This window comes from Chaetodon trifascialis, chromosome 11 (assembly GCF_039877785.1).
Source record: "Chaetodon trifascialis isolate fChaTrf1 chromosome 11, fChaTrf1.hap1, whole genome shotgun sequence".
NCBI lineage: Eukaryota > Metazoa > Chordata > Actinopteri > Chaetodontiformes > Chaetodontidae > Chaetodon > Chaetodon trifascialis.
In genome coordinates this window covers 18496684-18521194 of record NC_092066.1, presented here as the reverse complement: position 1 = coordinate 18521194, position 24511 = coordinate 18496684, and the positions used below count along the sequence as shown (strand labels likewise).

At 43.7% G+C, this 24511-nt stretch overlaps 1 protein-coding gene across 2 annotated transcripts in view; it reads right to left on the bottom strand.

Moving 5' to 3' along the window:
* LOC139338366 (3',5'-cyclic-AMP phosphodiesterase 4B-like) overlaps nucleotides 1–24511 on the bottom strand; it is a 48327-nt gene that overhangs the window by 6167 nt on the left and 17649 nt on the right. Inside the window, exons 4-10 of one of the 2 annotated variants that reach the window (XM_070973293.1) lie at nucleotides 23663–23910; nucleotides 18302–18496; nucleotides 18148–18184; nucleotides 17211–17281; nucleotides 16265–16314; nucleotides 7665–7777; nucleotides 47–140 (exon numbers count right to left, since the gene is read on the bottom strand). In XM_070973293.1, coding sequence (XP_070829394.1) covers nucleotides 47–140; nucleotides 7665–7777; nucleotides 16265–16314; nucleotides 17211–17281; nucleotides 18148–18184; nucleotides 18302–18496; nucleotides 23663–23910 — 808 coding nt within the window. Of the gene's footprint in view, nucleotides 1–46; nucleotides 141–7664; nucleotides 7778–16264; nucleotides 16315–17210; nucleotides 17282–18147; nucleotides 18185–18301; nucleotides 18497–20317; nucleotides 20594–23662; nucleotides 23911–24511 lie in introns of those variants that run through there. The other variant, XM_070973295.1, reaches the window with a different exon arrangement.

The window sequence follows — 24511 nt, the reverse complement described above, 5'->3', positions numbered from 1 at the left end:
GTGTGTGTGTGTGTGTGTGTGTGTGTGCGTGTGCTGCAGGGCTCACCTAGGAAGGTGTTGGAGATGTACTCGGACACTTGGTTGCCTGAGCGGCTCATCTCAGACAGGTGGCTTAGCTCCCGGTTCAGCATCCTCTTGAACTGAAAGCACAGAGATGGAAAAAAATTACGCATAAGGTTAAATGATGTGCGCAAATAAATAAACATTCATTACGATATCTTACTGCTGATTCCCAGCAGAGGAATAAAGTATTTCCTGTTATTTTCCACTGGAACATGTCCCATGAGAACATGGTCTCATGGTTTTTTTTTTGCACCATATAAGGTCTGTGTTTATGTCTTCTTGGTCCTGGTTCGAGTTTGCCACTAAGACACTTGACTGCCTCGCATTTCAACAAACAAAAACACAGTGCATAATATACAATAGACAGTGTCATAATGTTTATGCTCAATTCTGCCAGGGAAACAAAATGCGCCAGTTTTTCTCCGTGCACGCCTCCGCTGAGCTGGAGCAGGATGAAAGAATCACTCTGATCTAATCAAACACATTCGAGTGTGTAATTGAAACACAACTAAATCAATGTCAGAAATCTGAGACATTTCATCGGTGACAGTGAAAAGATGTGATTGTACAGCATGTGCACACACACATACACAGCCACACACGCATGCGCGTGCGCACACTCACCCCCACAGACACATGCATACATGCACACACAGTCCCATCTATGCCAGTTCTACTCTAGGACACACCTTGATGTATCCCCAGGACACAGAGAACAGGTAGTTGGCCTCAGGCATGGTGCTGAGCTGTGCTGAGCCCCTGGCGCTCCCCAGCAGAAGCCCTGTATGCTCCTCTCTGAGTGGACCCCCAAGGCTGAGCTCAGCCCTGCAACCTGAAGCTCAAAGCGCCACCGAATCCCCGCGTTCCAACGCTCGACTACGGTAAAAATGCCCCAGTTGAACTCTCCAGAGAGGGGCTGCGGCGGACCCCTACATCCCCGACCAAATGCGCCTCCTCATAGCATCTCCCCCTGTTTTCCAGGATTGAAGTCGCTTGCAAGAGCAATGGAATCCCCCTGGATGCGATCAATATTTCCTTTGCTTTTCTCTGGAGCTTGCCGCCTCCGTCCGTCTCTCTAAACCTCTTCCACCTCCCGCCACCATCTAAATGTTATCCAGTGACTTACAGGGGGGAAGTCCAGCCTTCCCAAGCCCAGACTGAGCAAGGCAGGGAGGAAGGGCAGGCTCCAAGACAGATGGAGAAAGGAAAGGAGGGACGGAGAAAGGCGGAGAGGAGGGGGGAGCGCTCTAGCTGTAGAGTCCCCTGTGGCAGACTGGATGATGGCGTCTCTCTCTCTCTCTTTGCCTCCCACCCTCTCTAAACACTGAGCCATGCACAGCACTGCAGAAAATGGGAGTTTGGAGAATCCCCCCACATCTTTCTCTCTCTTTCTAGCTATTTCTCTCTTTCCCCTTCACTCCTGTGCTCTCCGCAAACCCCCTCCCGCCGTCTCTCTCACACCCCCACCTCTGTTTCCCTCCCCTCTCGATCCGCTCCCCTTGCTTGGTAATGCAGAACAGATCCAACGCACACTGCGCAATGCGAGGCTTCAAAGCACCAGAGCGTTTATCACATGAGTGAGGAGACGCTGGGTATTAATTTATCAGACTGGGGTTGAGCCTTTTTGGACCTCGCAGTAGCAGAACCATAAGCTGCTGCTCACACTTCAGTGCATAATCACTACAGCACATTCTAGAGTTCAGGTTTTTTAAAAGAGCTGTTCCAAAAACAGCGTGTTTCCTGTCTCACTGCACCAGTTTTCTGCTTTAAAAAAGACAAACAGAGACGATGGGAGACAAACAGATGAGAGAGTTTTCAGTCTGCCGCCCACCAGAGTACCACCAATTGCACGACAACCTGAACGCCATGGCAACAGAGTCACGTGGCTCCCTCCATCGTTCTCACGGTGGTCCCCACTCTAAACTCATCGCATCACATCACATACAGACACACACAACCGTGTACAATCACACACACATGCACATTCAAGACCCAATTACAGCAGAGATGTTTTAGAAACACACAACCTGGCTTGACATCGCAGAAACGCAATCACACCTCGTGTTGCTGAGGGCAGATTCTGAAACAAAATGTCCTTTCTTGTCAAGAGAAGCACTAATGCAAAACCACATCCTATTCTTTACGATGGACACAACGGAATAATGGAGCAATCAATTCTTTTTCCTGAAAATGTGACTGTAATTTCATGTTTTTATAGTGTCTTCAAACACTGTAAGAAAAAAAAGCAGCCACAACTGTGCCTTTTGCCAGGGCTTTTTTATTTCTTACAAAGGGGTCTTTTCTCTTCATACTAAACCAGACTCTCTGGTCTCAACAGCTGTCTAATAGCTGTCAAGCAGACAGCTAACATCTACTTGACTGTGAAACTTGAATACCACTTTCAAAGCGTTGGCTGCACTCAAAAGCCAGACTGCCAGAGGCAGTCCATAAAAATCAAAGAGAGCTCGTAAGGACAAAAATTTGAGCTTGGAATCAGAAGGCTTTATTCCACTCAAAGGGAACATGTAATTGATTCTTTAAAGCAGCGGAAAAGTGCAGATTTATGTGACCTCTAGGAAATGAATCAGGCACAGAGCCACATTTGAGTCACCCGGGGTCATGCAGTTCAGCTCAGACACACAGCATACGCTCAGGATATGGTGACAAGTCTGCGAGTGTTCAGGAGAATACATTACTCAATGCATGCGGTTAGCTCATGCATCCTTTTACGTTAGCAAAGCATGCTCATGCTCAGAACAAACCCTTGTTTCAGGTAGTAGAGAAGTTACATCACAAAAAAAACTTGCGGTTAGTTCTCAGAAGATGAATTGCCTCAGAGATAAAGATGCTTCAGAGTTTGAATATTCAAAATAGGTGCACACTGCGGTCATTGCCTCGAAATATGGCAATGTAAATGACATGTTTGTATGAGCCGAAACACTATCTACACCTGAACCCATTCAAAGTAATACAAAAAGGGTTAAAAGGTGTTTTAAGAGAAATATGCCACACAATACTGTTTTGTCTTATGGCCTTAATCTTAAGACACACAAGACATGAAAAATCTCAATGTAATCTTTCACGAAAGCAGACTAAATTCAATATTTAATCATATTTTCTAAAAAAAAAAAAATTATTAAAAAACAAAACAAAACAAAAAAACACCTCAATTAGATCAATCTCTCTATTCTTGGATAAACCCCGCTCTCCATATGGCGAACTGCACAGCACAATGTAAGCAGCTCCAAAACTAACTCACCATTTTCCAACCCGTAAGCATCCCAAAGTTTTTCTTCTGCTTATCAGAACAACATAGTCCCATTGTCACTTAACAAAAAAAACAAACAGCCTGAAAGAAATGCTGCAAGTTCCACGAGCAATAACTCCGTTCAGTGACTCTGGCTTCCTCTCTCTAAACTCTCCTTTCTGAAGTGGAGTCAGACAGGAAACATATAGTGATTAGACTGACTTGACTGACTGGCCCACACAGTCTAACAAGAGATCGATGGCTCCTCCCTCCAACACAGGCCCGAGCATGTGTACCCACCTACTTCCCTTTTTACTTGATGGAGTAATTCACTGAGGTCACTTACTGGTAGACATTCTGCCTCCTAACATGGCCTCAGGCAACAGCTAACATACCTACGTTAAATCAATGAAAGGTCCCAGATAACAAGTTTAGGCAGCCATACTGCCGTATTGTCAACGGACCCGTATTTGGGACAAGTCTTTTAAAGTTCACTTTGACCTTGATTGAGGCAGAACAGAGACAGAAACCGGGATTGCAAAGGCACAGCTTGACATCATAGTGCAATACCTCGGCTATGCAATCTGACAAACTCCAGAGTGATCCAATGCTGCCTCTGTCCCCTGTGCGGCTGTTTACAGTGTCAACACACTGTGGACTGAACCTAGTGAGTTTTCATGGTTTAGAAACATTAGAAAGAGACATTTCCTGGAAGGTGATGATCAAAACTAGGTTTGAATATGGTTAGAGTAACAGCAGGTTTCATATTTACCTTCCTCATTTGGCCCTATTTTCCATGATAACGGCAGATTACAGAGGTAAGAGTTTTTAATTACAATTAGGCACCATAATCACTACTGCAGCTTGGCTGATCCGCTCACCACCCTTTCAGTCAAACAGAATCACAACACTATAATTTAATGTCCATTACCCCTGCTACAGCTACAGACCCACCACTACATCTGTTTCAATAATTTTGTCATTTTTTCCCCTCTGAAGACAGCGGTGCTTCAAAGTTGAAGTGACCACACGTGAGTTAAAGTTTCCTACTCGCTCACGCTCTGCTCGGGGGCTCGCTCGCACGCTAACCCGCAAAGCGCTACACTCCTCTAACTGGATTCAGATGGCAGTGTTTGTCCAAGGCCGTCACCGGCATCAGCATGGAAGTGTGGCGAGGCTAATGATAGTGAGGGGCAGGGAAGCAGCTCCCCTCTCTGAGGTCACAGCGACCAGGCTGGCGGTCAGCAGGGTGTGTGGTCCCGTAGCCCCGGATACACCTGTGCCCTTGGACACTGAAAGTGGAGACACCCTGGGTTTGATCCTGGACGCAATTACATCTCCTCTGGTTCCGAAAAGAAATGGGCTCCTTGTCAAACATCATGTCATATAAATTCTGGGAAGGAGCGACAGCCTGCAGATGCTGCGCTGATGGTGCAACAACGAAAACACATTTGACACTAATTTTGCAATAAAAAGTGAATGGTCCAATAAATTGTTTTTTACTTCCTCTGTGCCTTTTTTCTGTACAGTTGCACAACAATCAAGCACACTGGTGAATCTAAACTGTAATATCATAAACTGCTGGCCTCTTTCAAAAGCAGCATTGGTCAACAATGCTTAATGGTGGCACTGGGTGACACTGGGAGGACTCTGACTCACAGCGTACAATGTGCCGGGCCTGCCTGACCGAGCGGCTGTGCTGCTGTGCGCCTGCAGGACCTTGTGCTCATTGTCTTGGTGGTCCCTGTGACGCGTTTGTCTGTACAGGCTCAACCTGGCTGCTTGGTCAAAGCGCCGCTATTGTCGTCTGGTAACCAGGGAGCAGAGGAGAGGGGGCAGCGGGGGGCACAGGAAATAAAGAGACAGGAAACTGGTGTCACGGTCACAGTCACCCGTCATGGTCCGACAACACCCCTCCCCATCCCAATCCTCCCTCAGACCACAGTGTAGAATACAGAGGGAAACGGACAACACCACCCTGGGTGTTTATAATCTGACGCCGCCATACAGTCTGCACTGTCTGTGCAGGGGGTGAGTAATGCTGCAACGTACGGTAATTTGGTTGAGCACAAATGAAATACACACGAAAAACGTTTAGATGCATCAAAGCAAAGGGAAGTTATTAGTTCTAAATATCTGCTTTGTGTCGTCTTGAAGTACCACAATGTTTATTTACAAAACCAAAAGGCTGACTGTTTTAAATTCATAATAACATGGATTTATCTTATCTGTCGTGCCAATTGATGAGACTGGATTCTTTATCTTTTTAGTCACACTAGCGTCGTTCTCTTGCGATGCAAATGTGTCTATTGGACTGGATATTTTGTACACACATTCAAGGTGCCCAGAGGATCGTCCACTGACATTGGTGATCCCATAACCTTTCATGTGACATCATCATGAGGGTGATATTTTTTTTTTGTATAGTAACAAGTATTTGATGGATTGCCATGAAATTTGGTTCATGTTCCCTTCAGGATGAACTGGAATGGCTGAATGATACTCCCATCAGGTTCACCTTTAACTATTTGCTAATTAACAAATGTTAGCATGCTAACATGCTAAACTAAGGTGGTCAGCATGTCAAACATTGAAACTGAACCATGGTAGCGTATTCATTGTGAGCATGTTAGTGTGCTGACTTTGGCATTTAGCTCAGTGCAGTCCCACTGAGCCGCTAGCATGGGTAGAGACTTACTTAGTCTGGCGAGGAAAATTAGTTTCAGTAACTTAGTAAAGTACTTAGTTCTCTTATAGTTCATGGTTTAAACTGTAACTTAAGAGGTATGCTCCACTTCTTTTATTCTTTTTCTTTTATAGAGAAAATCGGTCAAATTAATTGAATACTGGCAGAGTTGCCAACTCTGCTTCTGGCGACATCACACTTTCACCTTCTGTCTCAAGCTGCCCAAACAATTCTTATGGATTTCAATCACAAACCCTGGATTTCAGTCATGTTAGCTTGACAGATAATAAATCTCACTCAAAGCTGAAACCAAACGTTTGCAGTCCTGATAGTGGTTTATATTTGTATATTTATTATTTATATCCTTGCAGACATACAATAGATGTGACCTTGCCTGCTCGATAGCCAGTGGAAGAATGTTAATATAAGAAATAAATGGAGTCCTTTCAATTGGCTGCCTCAGCAACACAGAGAGCAATGAGGATACAGCTCAATGTACCTGTCAGTGGGGTAATAACTTTAGAGCTAGCATGAACTTTCCTCTATCAAGGCTTCCTCTTCTCTGTTAATCTTAAACAACACTCTGGACAAACTGATGTCTGTCAGTTAAAGGTGACCTTTTATAATGACGTCATTTGAGTGTGGAGCAATGTCCTACTGGGCTCAACATTACAACAGAGCCAACATGCACACCACACTAAAATGAATGACAAATGCATCCCTGTGCAGTTTAAATCACACTGCGTGCACATCTGAAACTCAGCCCGGTTGTGTAACACACCGAGAGTCTCAGCTAGTTTGAATGAGGTGAGATGTAGGACAACACTTTATGTTATTCAACAATATCAGGAACTTAGTAGTCATGGATGCAAATGAACACTGTTCATTTTTTAACAAGGGATCCATAAAGTGAAGATGGCAGCTCACGCACTACCACAGAACGCCTGTTACTTTGCAAGTGCGTCAATGTGGCAAAAGGCAATTTACATTTTGCATACACTGTGCAAATTGACAACCACGCTGCAACAAAGACCAGCTGTGCAGCTGTGCAGTCAGTCCGGTCATCATGCAGTAACAAGCTCAGTCATTGTGTCTGCTAACAGTGATTTACAGTACACATACTGTGAGAAGAAGAATTTTGTAATATTGAACAGCTGTTAGATGTAGGATTCAACCTGTGAGGCGTCATTTTGGTTTCTGAGACATGACACTGTTCCTGGGAGGTCTCATGGTGCTTATCAACATAAACTAAGAGCTTAAGCTGCACTGCAAGATATGATTATAAATATCATTCGGCATGTCATTCAGAGAATATTAACCTTTATATGACGACTTTCTAAACTTGCAATTTGTAGATGAAAGGTTCTTATGTGAGAAAATCGTCTGGCCTCTTGCACTACATCAATAACAAAACTTGCTTGGACAAGAGTAAAGGTGGTCAAGTCAACAATAATGTTACCTGAGATCCCTCCCGAAATTATTCCCTTCAGCTAATTGTCTAATTTTGTCTAATTAAGACAATACATTTTTTATTTTGAAGAGAAACCTATCATCCAGCATCTGGAATGATTATCAACACCAACAACTGCAATTCCATGACCAGAAGTCCCGTCCATCAGAGGACAGACTTGTGTAGAATAATATAACACATAGACTAAACTGTCCTACCTTGTTGGAGGCCATGTCGCTGACTGAGCGGTAGGTCTGGATGGTCTCCAACTGGTCCAGACACCAGTCCAGCTCTTCCATCGTCTCCATAGCCAGTTTCTGGTAGGACTCATCTGCCAAAAGACACATGGACACGTAATCAGGCCCAAGAGGATCCATGTCCATAGCCGTGCCTCCCGACACCTTGCGTGGAGGTCCGAGGGTCCCGGAGTGGCTTGATCTTACGGAGGACTGGCTCGTGGGACATCCGGGAGAGGCAGAGGAAGAGGGGGGGGTGTGTATGCAGAGCTCCTTCATCTTGTTATGCTCCAGCACCTCAGGAGGTTCAGGGAAGTCGTACTCTCAAACCAACTGAGGCTAGAGTTACTGTTTGCCGACTCTCTCTCTGTAGTCTCTTTCAATCCGTGGCCCCTCTTTCCCTCGCTCTCATGCGCTCTTCAAACCCCCTCCCACTCTGTCTGGTTCCCCCGCCCCCTCTCCCTCCTTCGCTTATTCCCCCATCTCAGTACCGCTGTACTGAACAAGTGGCATGCAAACTAGGCGGTCTGCTGCCTCCTACTGTTGATGTGTCTATGACCCCCCCCATTTAAACACACACAAATGATGTGTACATAGATGCACACAAACCCACTGCCTGAAGAGACAATCATGTGCCTTTGCTTTTTTGTACTCCTTTCATGATGTTTTAGACCCAAAGAAATGCATCTTTGTTATCTATTAAATCAAAACTATGAGGACAAGAAGAAGGCAAAGGGGGAGCAAGAGAGAAAAACTGACATGAACTTATTTGATGCACTTCGTCACTACTGCAAAGGTAACCGCTCCACCTCCCTTCACTCCCGGTGACTTCCTTTCTGAAACATGCAGACCACTTCAAGGCTGTACTCTGCTGAACTGCAGCAGCAGCAGCTCACACCACAGCACCATGCTTCATAAACTGGCTCTCTCCTCTCTGAACCTCTCTGAGGGTAAAAAAAAAATTATATCAAACACCAAACTCTGTGTTTGCACAAGCAACACGAGAGGCAAACTTTGACTCCCTGAATTGGGGGGAGGCCAGGCCAGGGTCTCACTGTGTGCCAAAGAAACCAGAGCACTTCCTCTTTGGCCCTGAACTCACGCAAAACATGGAGCGGAATTACTGAATGGCGGAGTGACTGCGGAGGACAATTGCAGCTGTCATTCGTGAAACAGCTCTGTAGTTAGCAGCTATGACTCACATGTGGTAGGCGCGCAAGTTTTAGAGGAAAAAAAGCTGTTTATGAGAAAGAAGAAAGAAGATAAACCATGAGGAAACAAATTAAGAAGGATCATTCTCTGATATACTGCGAAGAATGTTGATTCAACAAATTTCTGGCCGGAGGGAGTGAACGCTGAACGCATCTGGATCTCCCCACCTTCGCGTTTCTATGGAAAAGACTGATCTCTACTTCATAGGGCTTCACACATGGAAGAAATTTAGCCCATATGCTTAGCACAACAGGACAGCCAGCGTGCTGCTCCCCAATTTACGTCAATATAGTGGATCAAAGCACTTCAAAGCACAGCGATGGCGCACAGACTCTGAACAACCGGTGTTTAACAAAGAGTTTCAATGAAATCTCAGACGATAAATGAGCACTTGAGGACCCCTCCCTCCACTGAAAGATATCAAACAACGTGACGACAGTGACTCTTCTAAATCAAAAAGCAGAGTCAAGTTTCAGGACTTTCAAGCCTGATGTGGTTTTTAGAAATCAGGCCACTGGCTCCTCGGATTACATGAGCATGACTGCGAGCACCAGCCTCATTCCTCAGGTCAGACCAGTTTTCCTTCACTTCAGCTCCAGGTTGGAGAATTCAACGAACCCTTGGCTACAATATACCGCTGGACGCCAAGCTTCATGGTCCAAACTATTCACAGGAACCACCGGCATCCAAGCCATGTAAAAGTCAGTGACACAGAGCAGAAATCAAAGCAGCTCATGCATAAGGCGGTAAGCTGTTGAAACGGCGTATACTGTACACTAACATGTGGCCGTCTTGGGCCATAGGGGCAGGAGACGTTGGCAAGAAGGTGCAACCACATCCTGCCCCCGTTCCCTCCAGTGAGGGCATATAGAGACATGAGACATTACAACAAGGAAGTCGGGAAAGATCAAAGGCTTGGCTCGTCCACACCGCCCGTATGACCGGGGATTCAGGTCATTTTGAAGCTGGTGGCTGATTCATATACACAGTCCAGAATCAGATGGCAGTAAAAACCCTCAGATGTAGAACAAAAGTTTACTGGTTTTGGTGTCTGGCTTCAAACCGCTTGCCTACAGCAAGATCACTGAAGCAGAACATATTCATCTGTTGAATTTCCTAAAAATGACAACAGCTGGACCCGGAGCCATGCTTGTCTGACATGACTCACATTGTAATCCAAGTTTGAGTTGAAGTAGTAATTAAAACAAAGTTCTGCGCACACACGCACACATTAGGAGCAGTCATCATCACCTCTGGTTCATCATAAATACAGTGTGCTAAATGGGCTGACAGACATTTCACAATGTCACCAGTCAAAGGTGGCGTGACGCACTTTGAGTCTGAAAAACCTGCTCCCAGACAGAGTGCGAGGTACTTTTCCAGCCTGTTTTTTCAGTGGAAGTCTATTTTTTTTCCTTCGGTGAGTCCTAATGCTTTGGCCATATGCTTGAGGGTGCCGAGAGGACAACAGACCTCAGTGTGCAGACAGACCTCGTCTGCCTCCCCTCTCTCCCCCGACTCTCTCCCCTATAGGGCCACAAACTGCCCTCTGTGAGAGTCGTCAACTGCACCAACGACCAGGGCTGGGCTCAAACACCCCCCCTCCTCTCCCCACCTCCATTCCCGCCCGAGACACCTTCTGCTCACATCCACCTCACACTGCCCCTCTCTGTGCTCCCAACCAATCCCCCCCCCCCCCCCCCGTCTGGCTGAGGCTTGGTGTGCAGGACTGGACTGCCTCATCTTTTATACCACTTGCTGATAAGCTTCAGCCAGAGATGGAGGAAGTGTTCAGATGCTTCGCTGAAAGTCTCCTCCACCAAAAATGTGTTTTTCTTCTTGTTCCTACAGTTGAATGTTTGAGCTGCACTGTGCAGAATGATGTATGTGCAGAGCTCAACACTAAAGCTTGTTTTCACGTTCATCTGCTCATAGTGGAAAGTTTCTCTGCGCTCATTGAAAATGCACGCAGGCTGACGAGCATGACTTGTGACATCACAAAAACGTTTGGGAGCCGATGCTGGTCAAATATTCAACTTACACAAGTGTGATGTGGAAACTTTAAGCCTCCAGTGCACAAACACTGAGAATGGACTTCACAGTAAAATGGGAGACATAGCTCAACTGTCGAAATGACACATATTTTATGTGTCAGATATTTTCATAATCGTAAATTCATTTCTTACTGAGGGAAGAGGCGTAGATGTAATGTTAAGGATTTTAACAAGATAACTGAACTTCTTTGAGGAAAAAAAATCATATCAGGCACGCATTATGTCACAGCACAGTGTTTCACATACAACTAAAAACATGTCTGGAGGAAGTAAAAGTAGTGATACCAAAATGAAAAATGTTACCAGATAAATGCATTTAAGTATCAAAATTAAAAATACAGAAAGGTGTTAAAGAAAGAATTTTTTTTGATTATTATCATCGATGCAAGTTAGAAGCATTTTAATGTTGCAGCTGCTAATTTCACCTACTTTATATACTGTTGGGTAGTTAAATCTATGACTATACAAATGGCATCTATGTATAAAAACAAATTCTTTTAAATGTTTTGTATGACAAATCTTAACCTGCAAAGTAACTTAACTATAGCTGTGCAATGGATGCCCTCATTTGAGTACATACATAAAATATCAAAATTACTTCAAAACTGTTCCAGTAAAGTATTTGATTAACTGTACTTTGCTTCCACCAGTGGCAACAGCAAGAGTTTCTGTGTGAGCAGCTGTCCAGGCTTGACGCAGAGTTGAGGTTTTCATGTAGTATTTGAGTTTTCATGGTGAGGTTGACTTTAACACAGTGACTAACATCTTAAGTCTTGTTTATTCATACTAATTTGACGAGTCAGGAAACAATGGGGCCAAAAACACTTGAGTCATCGCCATCAGTTCAAAGTGTAAACAGCTCCGAGGTATCTGCACGTACACAGACACACACATTCCTCATCTTGATCTCAACGCATCATGAAGGAGGTAAAAACTCCGACACTGATACATACGCACACACTGCGCTGTTTGTGTTTGACTTCTCACTGCACGTGGGGCTGAGACAGCCTCAGTGAGTCACCTTTGTATCACCCCCAATGTACGTCAATTTGTTCAACACTCATGACGGGAAAAAAAGAGTTTGACATGAGGAGACAAAGACAGACAGAGAAAGAAAAGGAGAGAAACGCGGGAATTCTACCGAATGTTTGTCCAATCCGAAAGCAACACAGAGGGGTCATCAGTGCAGGTGAACAGTCAGCTCAGAACACACCTGGTGGGAAAGTCCACTAAAACTGTAAATATCTTGAGTTTGATCAGCATATTTCACTCTTTGCTCTTTGATTGTGCAATCTGCAGCATGTATACTGCTGCAGGCTCAGAAAACTGTGCCTGCTTCATTTTGACAAGTCTTTCACACTTATGTATGAAATCAGTTTATTCATTTTTATCATGTTACATTATACATAATTGGTTACATTTCTGACATACAGAAGAGATTCATTAAAATTTATAACATTTCATAAGAAAGAGCTAAGTGCGCTCCAGAAATAATTAGAAGACATAAATACATTAATGTGCCGTATGCTGGCCATTTAACATTTTTAATAGCGCACACAGATCAGTAGATAAAGCCATGCTTTTTCTATTGTATCTTATTGTCTTTATTGTTTTATACTCATCACTTGTGTCATTTCTACTGTTTAAATATTGATGGGTTGATCAGTGTATTTTTGTGTGTGTGCAATTCTTCACTTTTTTCCACTGGAGGACCCAACCTAATCTCTCCATAAATATCAATAAAATCTCCTCTAATTTTAACAGATTATGTGCGACGGGAGTTATTCTGACACCCCAATAAAATAAGCGACTACTGCATGAGATTGATCAAAATAAAATATTAGGAGGGCGGCGTGATGCAATTTCTGCAGAACCTGTGGTGTGATGGACATTTACGACCAACCCCGAAACCACACGCAGCCTTTGTCTTCTCTGACAAACAACCCTCACTACAGATGTATGTCTCTTCATAGTTTACATCTGCGGCATAATCTCCTCAACTATCAAAACAAAAGGCTTCAACAAACACACACCTCATCGGGGCCTGTTAGACAGCTCCTTCACAATGCACCATGGAGCTGTGTTGGCACGGGCCAGCTTGAGGGATGGGCCGCAGCGAGGTTTATGACTGTGCTGACGTCAATGACATAATTCAAATACTTAACCAGGCTGCACGCTTCCAGCCCTCCGGATCCTCGCCTCTGGCTGCGAGCCTGGAAAACCTGACATGGACTCCTGCTGTGGAGCAGAGTAACTACTGCAGACAGGAGCGGGTCAGATTTGTTCTGGTTGTCAATTTGTGGTCAGCCGTCTGCCTGTGTGTCCATCCACCCATCACTTTACTCATTATTTAACTCTCACACACAAAGAATACGGTCTAAAAGAAGACATCAAGACATTACAGTGTTTAATCCCATTTAGCAGACCCTGCAATGTTTCCAGAGAGCTGACACATAAATATTTAATTATAAATATCTGGACACAGTTTACTTGGCTGTTAATTACAGACACCACTGATTTGCTTTGTCCTTAAAACAGGCTTCCATATTTCACTTATGACATGCATGCACATACACACCTACACACAAGACTAGCACTCCTGCCCCGGTTTGAAAGTGATTATTGCTTGTTATTCCGCATCAAAGGGCAGATTACTGGTGACTAAGACCTGCCATTCTTCTTCTTCCTTCTGTCAGAATAACCTGTTTCAGATTAGTCTTTCATGACTTCTCTTTCGGGACATGTTTACAAAAAGAGACAAAAGATGGATAAGTGAAGCTTATTATGTGGGGCCCCACGCCCTGGTCAGTTTGCGCACAAAGTCAAGTCTGTTGAGTCTCACGGCAAAGAATGTGTATGTTTGAGTGCAGTTTGCAGCCATGTTGAATTCAGTTCAGTTCTCGAGGTGTATGAGACATGTACACTGTAAGTATTTGACATTTATCATAATTTACACAAAACCCCATTAGTTTGTGTTCCTGTCTGCTAGGTCTCATTTGAGAGAGGAAAATCAATAGCTTCCATGTCTACTTGCATTAAAAAAACAAAGTCAAGGAAGGCGGTCTACGTGGGTCAACAGGCCCCACTTAGGGCAGCACAGCCTTCAACATTCATTTCAGAAGGCAGTGAGTAAACATTAATTTCTCAAAGGGAACACTGACTCTAAGAACATGATGAGACTTCACATCCCTTCTTGGTCAAATGACTAAACCCTGGACCCTGGAGTCCCTGCCATCTGTGACAATATTCAGCCAGTGATAACTGTTCCAGCTTAATCATCAATCCTTGACGGTCAAAGACGTCATGATGGAGCACTCTCCTCAAAGTACTCTTTATCAGCCGCAATATAGAGCAAAGCCTATAATCTGAATCAGCCAGGGAAGAGTGAGCCTTTTGTTGGCTGCAGAGTTCATGGGACTGCATGTGACAGAGCCAAGATGGTTTATGAAGCGTAAACTGCAAACTCACATGAGGAAAACTACAATCCCCTCACGTTACTGGAGTAAGGCGGTTAAACAGCCTGAAGTGACGCATTTCTAGCTGAGCCAGTCTTTAATATACCCCCCAGTTTTCTGCTTCTTGCGCACATTCACCCAGTGACTGTGGTCACGTTCTTGCTCTTTTTGTTTATTTCACACAGTCTGACCTTTTTTCTGCTTCTCCCATCTTGCATCTGATTAAAAGGCTAAAAAACTGACGTCTCTCTCTGACCTTTGCTGTGTTTTTGTTCTTTCTCATCGTGCTCTCTGCAACAAGCTGGCAAATCTCTTACTCGTTCTTGAACCCACTCTTATCTCTGCGACTAACCTCAACATCTTCCTACAGGAATTCACATTGCTCTCTCTGCTGAGGTCAAATAGGCTTCAATCCATTTCGCCGTCCATCTCAAATCCCTTTATGGAGGTATTCAGAGTTCATTATGCCAAGCTCGTGCCCACATATACACAGGTACTTTATCTTTTCCAAAACTGGGGATATTGCCTCACTGAAAAACACAGATGCAAAACAGGAAAAATCTGTTCTCCTTTTCCGGGCAAAGAGTTGATGAAAACGAGACAGAAAGCAGCACAGGGGAGGATATGAGGGCATCTTCCCTTGTTATATTGTTAATTGTTGTAGCTGTAGCAATCTGAACAATAACTATTATTCAGTGGCAGGTGTACTGTGTGTTCTCTGTATGCTCAGGAAAAGTTGGAGACAGCGATATTCTACAGCGGGACAGCAGTGAGGAAGACGCTGTATTAGAGTGCACCGTTCCTCCGAGGTTTTAAACAAAGTCACACAGAGTTAATCACATTTGTTTTTCTCATTCTATCTTGATGGAAGCCAGTAACGGGATGGTCTCACTCGTCAGAGATTACTCTGAGAAGGTCAAGGTTTGTGAGAAGTGTGGAGGAGGAAGGACAATAAGAGCCTCATAGCTGTCTTGTATTTTTTCCTGCTGCGGGACGCTCCTAGCAGCCCATCTGTGCTGATAGGAAGTGGAGAGCACCCGTGTGCAGGCCGTGCTGACGTCAATCGGGCTTGAAGAACCAGTGCAGCAGGAACTAATATCCCCACATCCCTCCTCCCTTTCTTTCACCGGCTCTTTTCCTCCTTCTCATGTACCTGATCTGAATCTGAACCACTGAATATTTTTCTGTGGTTCTCACCCTCTTTCATTCCTTCTGTCCGGTCATAACATCAGTGAATGGGAATATTTTCTGCTGCTATGAAGTCACAGCTTCCTGTATCTAAAAGATTAGAGTTTCCATTTGCACGTGCGAAAAAGCCAAAAGATAACACAGTTTTTGCTGGCGTTAAACATCTATTACCGTGTTGACATTGAAATTAAGGAATTACAGTTCTTCCCTAATTATCTACCCTAATTAAGCATTTGCATGCAGAACAGTGAATATGAATTGTTTACTGTGAATGTGTGCTGCCATACTTGCCAGGAGGCAAAATTGGCAATAAGTAAGTAAGTAAGTACTGTGAATGTGTGCTCTATTCACTGCACAGGTATGAGACTGTAGTAACTCTTTGTATGCCGCTGCCATTCACTGTTTATTCCAAACTTCCTTCAAATCAGAAATGTGCAGATTCTTGTCACGTGCAGGTGAAATTTCCATCTCTGGCATTCATGCATGTGCGGGATGAACACAAAATACTGAGTGTATCTATGTTCGGATCATTAGCTTTCATTATTTTGTATCTTCAAATCTTGTTCTCGACAAACAGAAGTGCACTGTGTTGCATGCATGTTACAGCTTTCCACATTTTCCAAAATCCCAAAATAAACTTTTCATATGCTGGAAGGCTTATTGCAGGACTCACCTGACAGGCAGACTTTGGTAACAGAAGGCTGATTCGCAGCAGGAGACTTTCTGCAAACAGAGGGAAACAAGTCAGTAACTATTAAAATCAGGAGCGCTGATGTGTCACAAATGGTTGCATTATTTTTTCCACAGTGTGATCTGGTTTCACCAGCAGTCAGTGTTGCCACAGCACAAACATAAAACAGGTGCTTCAACAGTTCTGTGAACTGGTCACAGGTCAGATTTTCTACCTTGACACAATGTCACATATAATTCAGTTTTGGCTCATTGTGACCACTCTCTCTGAGGTCGTATTGATTCTGTGTCCTCCTCTGCAGCCGCTGACCCAGTTCAGAGACCGGAGGAGCTTTGGTGCACTTGATGACATGAGGAAGCCCACTCCCAGCAGAAAAATGAAATGAAATAAAATAAAATGTCAGTGTCCAGTTTAGGACTTCAATGCTGTTCCTGCATTTTGGCTTTAGCATTAAAAGCACAAGACTCTCTCTACTTGGTTTATTGTGAGCGCTTCCTTCATGACAGTCACATTAAGAAATGTTTTTGGTGCACTGGCGCCCCCAAGTGATGTAAGTTGGCATCTTGAACTGTGGCATCTAAACATACTTGTGCAAGCTAAAATCCAACAAGAGGCTTTCAAAACAAGAAATCCTGTCAAGGATGTCTATCAGCACACATAAGATCAAAACACCAAGAACAGAAATCATTACCGCTGCATATCTGAAGCATGTGGTCACTCTTACAAAACACAAACGGTTGCTATAGTAAATATGCTTGTGAATATTCTCATTCATCCAGGTCATTGTAAGCTTCAGGGCATTCAATCGATCGCAACTGGACTTTGTCAGTTTGTCTTGGAAGATGTTTCGCCTCTCATCCGAACAGGCTTCATCAGTTCATGTGCACCAGACTAGCTATGCTTGCTATAGTAAAATATGAGGACTTACTTATAAGATGCACATTGTACATTTGTCAAGGTGGTGAAATTGTTCCTGACAGTCCGAAGGCTCGCCAGAACCTTAGAAAAACAGAGAGAGACAAAGGATGAGAAGGAGAAGCCATAAGAGCCAGTGATGGGGTTGAAATGTAAAGACAATTTGCATGAAAAAGGCAAAAATATCAAAAAGACACATAGAAGTATTTAAAGATTGAAGTTTGACACTCACAGGAGGTTTGAGAGAACATGCAGTGATAATGGGACAATTTCACTTACATGATGTTCATAGTATTGTCATAATGTGATGGCTTTATGGTTACTTCTCTGTATTTTTACATTTTTAAGATATTTTTTCTGCAAAGTTTGCAGCTGATTATGCAGACAGATTAACTACCTGCTGTTCCTGCATCATTCACAACTGTTAAATAGCTGAAAATTTAATGCAGTCTTTGCCTCTCAGTGCTGAAGGGTGTTTTGCTCTGAAACTCAAATAAATGTTTCAACTTCAGGAATTACTGATGCACAGGTTGTGTTAGGCTAAATTCAGCACATAAATACACCTGGGCTTTCTCTTAAATATGTTGTACCAAGCCAGGGAACTACAGTTGCTCCATTCATTAGGCTGCAATCTGAAAAGAGTAGCACAAAACCGTCACATGACATTTAGACTGTTTGGAGGGAACTGCAACTACGAGACAGCAGAAGAGGACAGGACAAATTCAACTACAGTTTAAGGTGGAAGTGAATCTGGAATGATCTTGCTATGCACATTAAAGGCCACCAGGGGGCAGAGAGGTTACTAAAGACTGAGTGAGTGAGTGACTTTCTGGATCCATGGGTGCTTCACATCTAAAAGCCCCTTGGGAAAAATTGCATTTGTCAAAACATCATTAGGATGACTTTGATGTTGTTTGGAGCAGATTTACTGACTTGTAATCAGCTCTTACCTGGGCAAATGGAGTCACAATCAAATCCTCTCCATGCCTGAAATGGGATGTGAAAACTAGTGAGCGCAGACAAACAGTTACACAAACAAACACACAGTTGAACAAAGAGATTTTGATTCAACGGCAGCCTGTCTCAGTGCTCACGCCAACTCACAATTCTCCAACAATTGAAGAGTTTCGAGACAGGGACTTTGGTGACAGGTCATAGTCGCTGTCAGAGCGGTACAAGAAGGACTCCCGCCGCTGGCCGTGGCCCGCCAAGTTGGGATGTAGAACCAGACCTGATCCTGGGGATGCCTGCGGGTCCGAGGGACTGCAGCACAACGAGGGACCATTCTCCACCTCAAAGCTAAGAGAAGACAACAACAGCCGTCAGTTAAATAAGAAAGATAGATTAAATCATGTTCTTTTGGTACTTTGAGAGCACATATATTATCAAATGAAAGCAGGGGTCTGGGCCATTCCTAAATCAACTTCAGGGAGTCAAGAGACAGATGATTGATGAAACAATAATTTACACTGACTATCAAATCATTGTCGTCATCACTAAGTACTTTCAATAAGCTGCCACTAAGTACCAGCTTGTGCAACATGTTCACATATCCCATCCAGGAAAGACATGGTTGCATAAACCCTAAAATGATTACTCACCCATCCATCCACGGCCTAAAAACCAGACTATTGTGCTCATTAAATAAGTATGCTTTGCTGGTCAGGGTAAGGAGGGGTTGTTTTATTGTAAACTGCTGCTCTGGTCTGTGTCTCACCATCCATGACAGCTCCACTCATTCATCTCTACACAGTAGCAGAGACAGTGAGATCAGCTCCTTATGGTGTTTATGTTGAGCATGTTCAAGAGTCCATTTACTTCTCCCTGCTTACTTTATAGTGACAGACGCACTCAGCTGTATCTAATGGTCTTTGAAACATACAATAGATCCGGTATACAAGTTGGATCGTCTGTATCTACCTGCTCAAGGAGTGCGGATGATAAGTGCAGCAGTTAAATCTGAGACAAACATCTCCTCTTGTTGCTTTAAATTAACGTTTGTGTATATGGTCCCCGACAAATCTATCAAATAAGAATGAAACTGAAAGCACGGACAGTCTAATGTGACATATAATGAAATCATCTAACGGCTGCTGACAGAGAATTTATGAAGAAAAGCTCAAATCAAAAGCTAAATCAATAGGCAGCTGAGCTGATACAACATGGACATGTTTTGTGTAAACTTAATGCAATCGGCAGTACATCTACCCAGCATGCTTCCTGATGCCACAGTGAAACCACCACAAGCGGATATAATCTGTTTGTCAACATGGAGTGGGTGCAGGAGGAGAGGACAAGCTTTTTGTGTAACCAGATGATCAGGTCAGATGGATGGGAGTTTAGAGGTGAAAGGTCAAAGCATCAAAGCTCCGCAGGAACGACAGATGCCACAATTTATGATAAGAAAATGTAGTAACTTGTGAAATTCCTGAGTCTATCTTGGGCACAGATCTAGTCTGTGTAACAGACATATAAGACACATTATCCACATTTTATTCTTTAGCCTAATTGTAGTAGAAAAGTGCCCACAACACATTTATAGCTTTCACAAACACACCCAGTACTTAACAAGCAAAATCTATGTTGTAATGGACCGACTGTCGCAAAGGTCGCCTCACTATTTGCCCCACATTTATCCCCTGCCTCTGTAATTTCTGCAAAATGTGGGATTATCCGGGCATATATCCCACTGAGATGCTCTCAGTCCCACACCTCAGTCAGATTAAAGTGAAATGTGCAGACTCTGACAGGGCAGAACGATAAACGTCATCCGCGTTGCGCTTTGCGTCATCCAAATCCCAACTTCACAACATTAACAGCGTGCTTTACCTCCAGTTATCTAATCTCTTGATCTGTCGAGGGCAGGCAGCCACAGTATGTTGATGACACGTATTTTCTGTGGATCCTGATTCACTGTAAAGCTCGCAGAAACATTCTAGTACAATGAAACGAAACTAAGCTCACAATTCATGTTGCCTTTGAGAAATAAGTTTGAATTTCACGTTGCAGTCCAGCAGTTAACAATCACTCTAAAACACCTCGACATTCACAGAGAGAAAAGAGAGACAAACGCTCAAAGAGACAGTTTAGAGGAGCATTTTAGAAACAAACAAAAATCACCTGGGAGCCGAGAGGTGTGCTCTACTGACCACCTCCTCACTGAAGTCAAAGTGCCCAACTCTGCACCTGGGGGACCTCCGCGGCATTCTTCTCTGCCTTCCACCTCCTCCCTCCTCATCAGGCAACAAAAAGCAGCAATGCTGCGGCTGCTCACTCATACATGCACGCACACAAACACAGACAGACCCTGTGCAGTAACGGGCCACGTGCCGGACTAACGTAGGCTTGGCAAACACCAGCAGGAGATCTGGGCTGGAGTCCTCGCAGTCGCTCTGTTTATCTGACCGCCTGTCCTTCTTCCCTCAATATTAAAGCGCTGCAGATTAGTCAGTGCGTTCATCATCCCACCCCACCCTTCACTTGGCCGCCTATCATGTCCTATAAAAACAGACGCGCTGGAGTTTACAGTGAAAAGGCGACATATTATAGTGGATAAATCCAGATTTTCATTTATTAGCCAACGTAAACACTCATTGATGTGCATATGGTGTAATGCAGATATTTAAAAGGGGAAAAAGATCTTTCCTGTGGCTTTCAGGTCGCATCATAATCATTATCACTGCATTAACAGACAATTTCACAGAACTTGACCTTTTCATTTTTGCAAGAAAATGATCAAGCTCATTCACAAATGTTTACCTTCCTCCATAAAGAATAAAAAAGAGAGACTGCAGTTCACCCCTGCTGTAAGAAGTGAACTCTTTAGATAGCATAGCAGGGGTGAGATGCTCAGAGGAGGGACAGTTAGTGGGGTAGAGGTGTCTGGGACAAGGTTCCTCAGATGTTGTCAGGGGATATTACAGTTCAGCATCACCAAAGACATGTGAAGAAATGCTTTAATCATTGTGTTTAAGGGAAGAAAAGCCCCATTCATTTAAGAATGGACAGGATGGTACTTCTTTGACAGACTGCTATCCTAACAAAATAACCTAATACAACAGTTATGTTTTTGTTCCGGCAGAGATAGTGAATAACACTATGCCAGTGTTTATATACCGTATGTTCACATGAGTACAGTGAATTTCGCATTAGAGGCATCTAAAAAGCACCCCTGACAGTGTGACTGGGTGAGATTTAAAGGACTGAGAAGAACCAGAGCCTCCCATTATCAACTGAATGGAAACGGAGGAAAGGAAAAAAGCCAGGGCTCCACTATATAAATAGATATTTTCAAAAACATCAGCTCCAACTTCACAGACCGGATCCAAAGAATAAAGCAAGAACTGCTGCTCATATAAATCATCATGAGAGCTGTTGATGAGCGTTTACTCATGCGAGGGTCAAAGAAGACATGTCTCTTAAGCAGCAGCACATCTCAGAGGAAAAACACTTGACACTCTGCTCTGCTCAGCTTGTACTTTTCAATATTTCAACAAAAGAAACATTTTATGATGAAATAATATCATCACCCCTTGCACATTTCAACACAAGCACATGCATTGAAAGCATCACAGATCAGATTTATTGTCCAAGCTATTGTAATCCTGCTGCTGCTTCTGCGTACTCTGCGTGTCGGTTCATCGTAGAAAAACATGCCTCCTCTGCTGCTTTCTCTGAAGTTTCTCACAATGTTTTCTTCCCTTCTCTTTTGTCCTTGCATTCATTATTGAGGGTCTAAAACTAGAGCAAGTCCTTTATTGTGCAGATTGTCAAGATTTTTGGCTCTATGAATAAACTCAACTGGACTTCGCTTATAACGTCGGGGAAACTGTGGCCAAATACCATCGCCAGACTCTTCATAGACTCCATTGGCTGTGTCTGTTTCCAGTGTTTTTACATAGTCTTTGATTAAGCTCTCTGCTGGACTCTAACTCACCCTGGAGCAGAGACATTTTTGGCAACCTGAAATTAATTATTGTTAGGGGTCTGTGTGAGCTAATGAATAAATCCCAAATAACCGCATAGCCCTTTTACAACACAATAAATAAACAAATAAAGGCAAACAGAATGAAGCAACTGCTCGCTCCGTCTTTTCCTCTCACACAAACACACCAACCAAATTCTTACCACGTATTCGCTACAGTGAAGCGTCTGTATCGACGGGGATGCTTGTTAACCACCTGCTTGCGAAAGCATCTCGGTGAGAGATTCTGACCCGGATTAACAGCAACAGCGCTGCATGAGTCTGCCGGGTCCGACCTGAGCTCCCTGTGCTCTCCACTGGCTTCCATTAGCGCTTTACAACCAAATCCAATGCAAGATGAGCGGAGCCTTCAAAAGCTACGGCCTTCCCAAAAACAGCTGAAATCACACTGTCTGGAAAACCATCAGGACCTTTTCAGAGCCTGGTTTTATGTTAACAAAGCATAAGAAGCTGCTGTCCTCTTCCCTGAGATTGAAATCATTATACTGTGCTAACAAACACTGACTCATTTACTCAGAAGAATTTGACTTTGAGCTTATGATTAATTTGATTGGTAGGCATCTTTAGGACCCCCCTCCCTTGCAATGTTTATGATGCAAATCAAAACCCCAAGCAACAAGCCGATTGGCTCATCAATAGCAGCTGGAAAATACCACTAAAAGTTGTGGTGATGTGCAATAAACAGAGCAAAAGTTTTCCAGCTCCTGACCTTTAATCCAGACGAAGGCAATCCATGCTTTTAAAAATCAGTAGAGCAGAGTGTGAGTGTTACAGAGATGAAAGCAACTGTCTGTGGACAGAGAGCCCACAATCATGTAGTTTAGTGAGGCAAGTCAGCGCGGTTCAAAGAAAAAAGGATATATGTGGCAAATGGACATTCAAGGATGTAAAGTGGTAGCCATCATTAAAAAACCCTTTTGTCCACACCGCCTGCATTAACGTTACCACGGAACAGCAGCCTATTGTGCTCGGCCTCAGACACAGACAAAACAATAACGATGTATTAATCTAAATGACTGCCAAATTATTCTGTGCCATCTGATGCTTTGCAAAATGTGTGTTCTTCTCCAAGGCACAGAGTTACAGCTATTACTGCAAGAGACAACTAAGAAGAAAGACAAGGTGCTGAAAGCACACACTAAAGTAAAAAATATAAATGTCACTGCCAACTTGCTGCAAATTTGCAAATCTAATGTCAAAAGTAGATGGGAGAAAACGCCACCCTCCTGCTGTGCCCAGCACACGATTTGTTCTCGTATTCCACTCCTACAAAAATACTTACAACTCAAATTAAAGCTACACGTAGTTCTTAAAAATGAAGAACAAAAAGATGAGAAGTACAAAAAATAAAACCAAATCACCCTCAGACAGCAAACATCCACCCCAGCAGCAGTGATGCCTCACAGTGTGTTGACGTACTTCTACATGGAGCTGCATCATAAACACTGTGTGCCTGTGACGACCTGCTGTCTGAGCCTCACCTGTCAGGGTCAGCCTGTGTGATGTCGATGCGGGGCAGAGAGACGATGGGCAGACTTGTGGGTCTGGTCCGGGTCACTGGATCTTCTTCAGGCGTTAGCGACCTGCCCCTGTCCCTCTCCTTTTCCGCCTGCCGCCATGACAACGGAGGCAGCTGCAGGTTGCCTGAAAACCGCCTGTGGACTTTGCACAATTCTACCCCGAGGGTGCTGCCTGTAGATACCTGTCCCACTGGAGGCTCCCTGTTCTCCTGAGGGCGAACAAAGAAACACGACAATGAATCACTGGGTTTGACTTCCGTGGAATTGGCTCATAATCTTGCCTTGGGATGGGCTTTGTGGTGAATATACATGAAGAAAATGTGGGAGAAATTGGGTCAGTGTCTTCTTTAAATACAAAAGAGTTAAATATTATTGTGTACAGCAGCACAAAAACAACAAGATTAAAGAGAAATAAAGATTTCCTAAAAATAACTTTTATGATTATAACACAGGAAAAGATTCAAAGTAACATTACAGATGGAAAATGTGTTACATTTAAACTTTTCCAAAGCGATGTACAGTACATTGGCTACATTTGTTTTGATGCTCCTCAGTACACAGAGAAATATTTGCTGTTTGATCAAAGCCCATTTCAGGCCGTCAACAGCTGAGCTGCTAATTGGCATGTTTATTAAGCTGTGCTGAATAGAAATGCGCGTTTAATGTAAGGAGCTCTGAAAGGAATGACGGGTTGTAAACGAGGCGGGGCACTGAAGAAACCGAGGCCGCTGCCAGAGCTTATTCTGCACACACCACCCTCTGTACGTTCATCACATGCAAGTGTGAATGAAACCGACAGGCTTCAAATGA